Source organism: Micromys minutus, assembly GCF_963924665.1.
Source record: "Micromys minutus genome assembly, chromosome: 10".
Classification (NCBI taxonomy): Eukaryota; Metazoa; Chordata; class Mammalia; order Rodentia; family Muridae; genus Micromys; species Micromys minutus.
In genome coordinates this window covers 20,331,947-20,340,588 of record NC_137979.1, presented here as the reverse complement: position 1 = coordinate 20,340,588, position 8,642 = coordinate 20,331,947, and the positions used below count along the sequence as shown (strand labels likewise).

Genomic DNA, 8,642 nt, shown 5'->3' with positions numbered 1-8,642 from the left:
CACACACACACACACACACACACACACGCACAGAAGCAGAAACACTTTAGTGTGCTTTTATTGATACTGTCACTCTCTTCTCTACAGAGATAGACCGACCCGCCTCGGTACAGACTCAAAAGGAAGCAGGAACGCTATTCCTTACCTACTTCCTGTGTCTTCCTCAGTCACAGGACTCTGTACAAATATTGAACCCATCAGCCCCTCTTTTATATACTGGGGTCAAACCCAAGGCCTCCCATATACTACCTAGCGCTCTACCGCCAAGCCACCAGCTATACCTGCAGCCATTTGACACTGGTTCCCAGGACTCCCTAGGGAGCTGGTGTGGATGGAGGATGAGAAATGAACGTCATCAAAAGAAAGATGCTTCTGGAAGAAGCTGGGTTGTGTATGCATCAGCTCATCTCATTCCAGTTTTGTCCAGCAATCTGGCAGCCGTGGGATGGGTCCCTTTTTATCACACGCCCCCTTATTCATTACAACCCAGGTTCAAGTTACCAGGCATTCTCTGGCTCCTGGTCCAAGCATAGCTGCCCTGTGGGGCTGTCAGTGTGAATGTTGTGGGTGGGTAGGTAGTGTTTCCTCCTCCTTGGGTCTGCTACCCCTGGATCCAGATCTCCCAGTGTCCTGGCAGGCTCACTGGATGATGCCAGAGAATGTGTTGATGGGCATCAGAAGAGAATTGGGCTTGACCATGTTCTTTTCTGTCTCCTGCCCATGTGAGCTCAGTGATGACACCTTGGATTTCTGGGCCCGTGAACATGGCTCTGGGCAGGGACCAGCCTCAAATCTGCAGTGGGGAAGAGACCAGCTTAGGTGGCAATCATGGACCAGAATCACCCAGCAGACCAGCCATTGTGGGAAACAGAGGACAGAAGACAAATCAGAGAAGGAGGTCATCGTGCACCAAGGTTCTCTCTGATCGTGGGGGGAGAAGCTTGGATCTGGGCCATTGTGACTTTGTGCCTACCTCCCTGGAGAAAACCTGCAAAAATCACAAAATGGGGGTATGGATGCCCCAAAGGGGGAGCCTGTGATTAAAGGTCAGTACAGGCAGTGAGGTTGAAACAGGTGTGTGCCTCGAGGAGACCTGGGGACATTTAGCACTAGCCTCAAGTCATGGGGCAGTGGCCTAAAACCCTCCTGGCCACAGATCTGACTCTGATAAGTAGACAGGGCCAAGGGCAGGAGACTGTGGGTGTTTAGAGTTTCCCTGCGGGGGCGGGAGTCCTGGGAGTGGAGAGCCCCCCGCTCACCTCACCACATCCCTGAAAGTCCGCCGGCCGTCCTTGTCAAGCCACAGTGTGAGCAGCCTCTGGTCTTGGCTCTGGACTTGGATACTGGATGTCCGGAAGGTGTTCGTTGATGTCTACATCGGAGAAGAGTTTATATAAATGCCACCTTTGCTCAGCAGATGGCTCTGCCAACACTTCTATCCTGGGATCTGCTGTGTTTCTGTTGCGTATCCCAGGGGGTCCCTGCTGGTGACTGAGCAGCGGATGCATGAACTGCTTCTGGGTTGCCCTCCCACTGGGATGCTGCTTCAGTTCTGCAGGTCTTTTCTTGACCTGTTATGCTTCATTGTGAATACAAATCAGAATGCTGTGGGCAGTGCATGCCGGGTTATCAAATTAGAGTGTCTGTGTGGATCTCCATTACCTCCTATGGCAACCATATTGCCAGATGGTCCAATTCTCAGCAGTAAATTATATGCACAATTTTCTACCTGGGGTAATCAGAGATAGGGGGTCTGGAAAATAGTCAAATAAAACTCTAAGCCAGTGGGAAGCAGTCCCTAGACATCCTTCTGATTCCAGACAGACTGACTACCAGAGAGGCCCTTCCTATTGAACAGAGAACTCTAGACCTTGTGGGTTCCAGGAGGGCCTTGCCAAGTCCCATCCCCCACAGACTGTAGCAGAATTTTTGCAGAATTCGTTGTATTTGGCATGAATCTGGAATGATGGCACCTAAGCTTTGAAGTAGCCGTTTGTCAGAGATTGTTATCTGAGATTTTATGGTTGTTCTTCTGAAGGATTCTCAGAGCCTTTGCTTAACTTAAGTCTCAAAGTCTCCTATGGCTGGGAACTGCTTAGGTGGTGGGCAGTTGAAGGCAACCCCTAGATCAGATAAGATGTTCCAGTGCGCCAGAGATCGACTTGTCCTTTTAGCTTTTTGTGTCACAGTATGCAGAGCTCCCAGGAGCTGTCAGTGCCCAGTCCTTGAGGGGCTGAGCCCGTGCTACTGAGAAGCCTAAATTCATCCTGCTAAAACCAGAACATGGACAACAGACAGGAGCTTTTCGTAGTACACAGACAGCCCCAGTGTGTCGGGAAGCCTCTGAGACAGCTTCTCCCGAGTGTTTTTAACCCTGGATGCTTATAGTAATCATGCAAAGGGCAGAACGGTTGCGAATGTCAGAGGTTGGGGAGAACTGGAGCTGGCCAGTGTTTTCTGGATGTGACAGGACCAGTACACTCACAGACTCAGCAGCTTTGCTTGCCTGCACAAGACAGTCAACACTCTAGCATGGAGGGGGAGGGGGTCAGGAACCCCGTGCTTGTTACTTTTTCAACTTAATACCAACTAGAGTCCTGGAAAAAGAAGAATCTCAGTAATAGAGTGCTTCTCTCAGTTGGCCCATAGGCAACTCTATGGAGCATTTTTTTTTTTTTTTAAATTAGGGATTGATTTGGGAGGTCTCAGTCTACTGTGGGCAAGTGGTCCTGGGTTATATAAGAAAACAGGCTGAGCAAGTCAATAAACAGTATTCCTCAACACCCTCTACTTCAGTTTCTCCCTCCAGGTTCTTACTCCCCTGGCTTCCCACAATGACAAATTGTAAGGTAGAAGCTGAAATAGAACCTTTCCCCTTCAGGTTGTTTTTTGGTCAGTGTTTTATCAGCAATAGGACAAATCCTCACCGAGGAGCTTACAGACAGGGGATGACTTCCAGGAAATGGAGAGTCAGTTTTATTTAAGGGTGTGGCCCCTGATAGAGCCACACGTCTCCAGTGGATAGCTGCTCACCCAGGAGTATTTTGAGCAGCTCAAGTTGGACCTCATGGGTGGTTTTAAAGAGGACAAACCGGGGATGATGCCACACACTTTTGGACCTACCACTCGGGAAGCAGAGGCAGGTGGATCTCTATGGGTTTCAAGCCGGCCAAGTGAGTGAATAAAATAGTGTGCCTGGCACAGCAGGGTGTTAATGTTGGGTGTGCATTCATTATTATTGCTGTTGTTCCTGTTCGTTGTGGTATTTCCAGACCAGTACAAGCACAAACAGTGGTCTTAGTGATGAAGAAGGAAAACCACTGTCTCTTCTTTCTCTTTGTCTCCTAGCCCAAACCCCTTCTCTTCTCCTTTTTCCCTCGTGTGAGGAATAAGTGAGCACTGATTGAAGACACACCTGAGCCTCCGTTAGATGGAGGCGATCAGAACCCATGACCCCAGAGGGGAGGGGAGATATGCCTGGTTGTGCAGTAGAACCTCAAGCCCTTTGGATTCCCCTGGAACTCTTAGCTATGAGGGAGGAGTGTGCTGTGGGCAGGTGAGCAGGCTGTAGAGTTCAGTGGGCAGTAACTGACAGTTAACCAGATGGTTGTCTATATATGGGATGTGTGTGTGTGTGTGTGTGTGTGTGTGTGTGTGTGTGTGTGTGTGTCACTAGTCACCACAGAAGCTGCAGAGGGATGAGATCCTGCACAAGGAGGGGCCCAGGGGAAGCAGGGTAATTCAGTTAACTGACTATGTTCAAGCTGACAGTAGGAATATGGGCTGAAGGAATGGGTGTGTGTGGCCCAAGTGAAGAGAATGAGGCCTGAGGATCTGGGTGTGGCTTGCTGAGCTCCCCCAATGAAGGACTCAGCACACCGATTCGGATTCAGGGTTCTCTCCCCTGCTGCATACAGGATGCTTCAGGTGTTTGACACAACCCAGACTCACACTGTAGATGACCAGGGGCCATCTACTACCTTCTCCCACACACCTGTCTGTTGCAGTTGCCTCTGGGTCTTCATGCCAAGGCACACTCTGTCTCCTGGGCTGCGGGTTATGAAGACAGCACACACCTCTCAGGCAGCTATGGAGGCCAGTGGTAAGGGCCAGCTGCAGGCTTTGCAAAGGGTGTCACTTGGAGGACAGGCAATGTTTGTGTTTCCTGTTGCTGTGGCTGTGCTCCACACCCAAGGCCTCCTTTCTTCTGCCCTTACCTTGCTGCTGTCACTCCTGTCAATCAAGTCCCTAACCCATCCACAGACAAACCCACCAAGCCAGCTACAGGGCTCTTGCTGCTCCCAGCTGGGACCACCTTCCCTCCAGCTCACCAAGAACTTCCCCTCCATAGCTTGCTGTTTACCATCTAAGGAAACCTGCCTGGGTTCCAGCAGAGGAAGCACAGCTATTGAAGTCTCACTTGGCAAGTCAGAGAGAAACAAAAACAGGGAACTTGCTGGGTTGATTCGCTGGGAGAGCCAAAAGCCCCTGGCCAGGTTATTTAATGAGATCATTAAGTAGAGGTTACTACAAGGAGCTGACTCTCAAAGAGAAGCTGCAGTTAAGGGGACAGGGCCTACCTTATAGCTTCAAGCTTAAACGCCATATTGTCCCAGATCTGAACCCAAGACAGTGTGTCTCTGAGCAATTAGCTCTACTACAATTGATAGCTGCCCTCGGAGAAAGTGAGCTACAGGTTCAGGGTTGAGATGCTCGAAGCTCTAGGTGACTGGCAACATGCTGTGTGCTACACTGAGTTCTGAAGACATCAATGAGACCCTGCCCCGTGCCATTCACAGAGCCGCAGTGTCCCCATGGCTGTGTCCACGGAGTTAAAGAGAGAGCACAGAGGTGGGGTATCCAACTCACCAGGAAGTGGGGGTAAGGGGAGGGAAGAGAATCAGGACAGGCCTCCCAGGTACATGGCCCCTGTGTCCTGTCATGAGTGTAGGCTAAAGAATGTAGGGACAAGGATAGCTCAGCAACAGCCAAAGGTGGGATTTTTGGAACACTTTCAAACTCCCAGCAGGAAATTGAAATATAAAGGTTAAAAAAAATTAAACAACAAATTTGGGGAAACGTTTCAAAATCAGGAGACAAACGAAAGGATGATGTTCTCAGAAAACCAAGGTGCCATGGTTTCAGTATGGGTGAATAACACACACAGGAAATAAACACAAAGAAGCAGTTATCAATCAGTGTGAGGGAAAAAAATCAGTGTCACTAATTTGGAGTGAAAGAAATTCAGACTAAAACAATCAACATTTTGATGCTCAGACTCACAAAGATGAAACCAGTCAGCCAGTGTATTGGCTGCCTTTAAGGCCGGCATCCACACATGGCAGAGGTGTGAAGACCATGTGGTGAAATGTCCTGAGACGTGGATGTCAGCTCACCAAGGAGGCCTTTTAATAGCATAATCATGAGTTTTAGCATCTGTTTAATCTCAAGTGTGTTTGCCACAGCATGCTTACAATTGTGAAAGAAGATCATTGAATCATACAAAAACATTTCAATAATCATTATAGGTATATGCAACCATTATGAAATAATATTTAACTACATAAACAAGGCCCCATCAGGACACATGCACAATGCCTTCGTATATGTTGGGTATATGTTAATATAATATGTATTATATAGATATTAAATGGGGTCTCTCTTGATTGGCCTGGAATTCACTATGCAGACCAGGTTGGTCTTGAATTCACAGACATCTACCTGCCTCTGCTTCCAGAGTGCTGGTTAAAAGCCTGCACTCCTGTTCCCAGCCTACTTTGACGTATTTTGAGCAAAAGCATTGCTATAGATAATTATTCACTTATATAATCTATCAATTATATAAGAACCTATAGTGAAAAAAACAAAGTTTTTATTTTATACTCGAAAATGTTACCAGTCATTCTAACTTGCACTGAGATTATGAGTAAACTTGTTTTCCATATATAGATGACAACATTACCTTGCAGTAAAGAAACAGAAGGGCTGGAAAGGGACCGTGGCTTTGCAACATGGAGGTCACTTTGCTGCAGAGGGGTAAGCTCAAGGCCATAGCTTATAGGAAAAGGAGTTTTGGGTAAGGACCTCGAACTTCTAAAAGTATCTTTTTTTAAAAAAGAGATTTATTTATTTTATGTGTATGAGTATATACTGTCACTGTCTTCAGACACACCAGAAGAGGGCATCGGATCCCATTACAAATGGCTGTAAGCCACTACGTGGTTGCTGGATTGAACTCAGGACCTCTGGAAGAGCAGTCAGTGGTCCTAACTGCTGAGCCATCTCTCCAGCCCCAAGAAATAACGCTTTAAAAGCTCGAGTAACAGGAGAAATGAACTGTGTCTGGCAGCCAGAGAGAAAGCATTGGCTAAGATAGAGTTTCTCGTCTGTTCCCAGGATAGAAAGAATACCCGAGCCTGTTTGCAGAGGAGGGAGCAGGGAGAGAGGAATTAAAGGCAGAGAAAGCGAAGAGACTCCAAGGACTAAGTGGAAAGGTGCTGAGCGACACTAATGTTCTGGGTGAGCAGGAGTTTGCTGGGGCCTGGTCAGTATGGGTGCCGGATGATATGAGCTGTGAGCGCCCAGCCTGTGTGGTGGGTGGTGCCTAGACTGTGTGGTTGGTGGTGCCCAGATGTCTGTTGGGTGGTGCCCAGGAGTTCGTGTCAGTGAGGGCACAGTTCAGGTGGCATCATGGGACTCTGAGGTCAGGTTAAGTGTAAGTGAAGTTGAGAGAGGCCATCGGAGCAGAAGGAAATGGGGAAGTCTCATACCCTGATCACTAAATGTCAGTCAAGGAAAAGCTGAGGGGCAAGGGATGGTCACAGAAGCAAAGAGGATAAGAGAGCTGCATGGGTAGGAGTCTGGTTGTGGGGCAGAAGATAAGTGTGGGCAAATGTGGTTGTCAGGGATGGCAGTCCTCAGATGGGCTGCAGACGGAAGGAAGTCGGACTCCATGCCTGCCTTACACCGCAGAGCCTTCGCATTTCCCACATTGACTGGAAAGTCCCACAGCAGGTGTGAAGGGCCGCCATCAGCTTCCCCTCTCTGAGTACCTTCCCCTTGAGCTCCTGCACCAGCTGCTTGTTCCCCTCTGCCTGTTCCCGCTTCCTGGTCCATACAAACTCACCGTGAACGACCTTCCTGCCAGATTGGAGGTCTTGACCACCTCTGTCACACTGACGTGCAGGCACGAGCAGTCTGTAGCAGAAGTAGCGTTTGGTGAAGTACAGTGGGAGAACCCTGAAACTGAATGAAATGGGGGTATGTGAGTAGGAAGGTGGAGATTCTGGGTCCTAAAGAGACCCCGTAAGCCCATCTTCCCATCCTGCTTCCGGTTTACCCCGCTCGGCGGCCTCTACTTTCAGGTTCCATGTTGGGTCTAACCACACTTCTGTTCTTTCTTCCTCTCCCATCCCCTTCCTTGGAGAATCAACCACGTTTCTGAACCCATAGTGATCACCACGGCAAACCCTAGAGTTACAGATTGAGAAACCGGTCTGGTGTAGCCGTGGAACTTAGAGGGTTACCTGCCTCTGCTTTCTGAGTGCTAGGATCAAAGGCATCACCACTGCACTGAACTTCGCCGTTCTTTGTGTTTTGTTTTTCCGAGACAGGGTTTCTCTGTGATGCCCTGGCTGTCCTGGAACTCACTTTGTAGACCAGGCTGGCTTTGAACTCACAGAGATCCACCTGCCTCTGCCTCTTCTGCCTGCCCCCTGGGTGCTTGAATGAACGGTGTAAGCCACCACTGTCCTGCATAATTTTTTAAAAATGCATTCAGTAGTGTTAGAAATTCAACTTGGGGCCTTAAATGTGCCCCCAATCCACTCTCTTAATAGGATACCCTGCATCAAAAGTCCCCATTGTGTGACCACTGTCCAGCTTAAGTCCTCCAAGCCAGTTAAAGGTGCTGCTTAGAGGGTTTTGTGCTTGGGTGGACGGTTCCGGTCTCATGTGCTGTGTTTGGCTTGAGATTAGGATACAAGTGAGCTTTATGAAGGAAAAGGAAGAAGTATAATATTTCTCCTCCTGTCCTTCCTCCTCCCCTCCTTCCACCAGGTCTCATACAGTCCTATGTAACCTCATATGACTTTGATCTTGTTCCCTTGTCCCCCAATCCCCAGCTTGCTCAAGTAACAAGTGTGTCACTAGGGCTCCCATGGACAGAGCTAACATTTGTAGTTTACTAAGTATGTGCACACAAACAAGGATCTATTACCTTTATTATTATTTTTTTAATTTAACAGTATAAAAGTGACTCATTATTTGCCCAAAGCCACCCAGATAGCAAGCAGCAATGAAGATGTGTGAACTCTGCCTACACGGCTCTGCCCCTGCTCTCTTGACACTTCGAATATGAAAGAATGTTGTCACATGTCACCTACAAGTTCAGCTTGCCTGATAGTAGCCTTTATGAAAGTGTTATTATTATTTCTTCCCTTTTATGCCAGATGTCTCTGCAAGAACACTGATACAAGAGGCTGGGCGAGAGGGTGCCAAGTTCGAGACCAGCCTGGTCTAGGGAGAAAGGCCATAATGTCACAGGGAATTCTAGAGACAGTCATTACTGGTAGTCAAGTCTGCATGGCTCACGGGCCCGAAGCCTAAACTGGAATTGTGCAGTTCTCAGAGACCCGGGTACA

At 48.4% G+C, this 8,642-nt stretch overlaps 1 protein-coding gene across 2 annotated transcripts in view; it reads right to left on the bottom strand.

Moving 5' to 3' along the window:
* Positions 1–219: 219 nt before the first annotated feature.
* PIK3R6 (phosphoinositide-3-kinase regulatory subunit 6) overlaps positions 220–8,642 on the bottom strand; it is a 45,816-nt gene continuing 37,393 nt past the window's right edge. For both annotated transcript variants that reach the window (XM_080922772.1, XM_080922773.1), the window contains 3 exons: positions 7,127–7,245; positions 1,260–1,372; positions 220–793 (listed from right to left, as the gene is read on the bottom strand). In XM_080922772.1, coding sequence (XP_080778898.1) covers positions 640–793; positions 1,260–1,372; positions 7,127–7,245 — 386 coding nt within the window. In that variant the 3' untranslated portion in view covers positions 220–639. The remainder of the gene's footprint in view (positions 794–1,259; positions 1,373–7,126; positions 7,246–8,642) is intronic.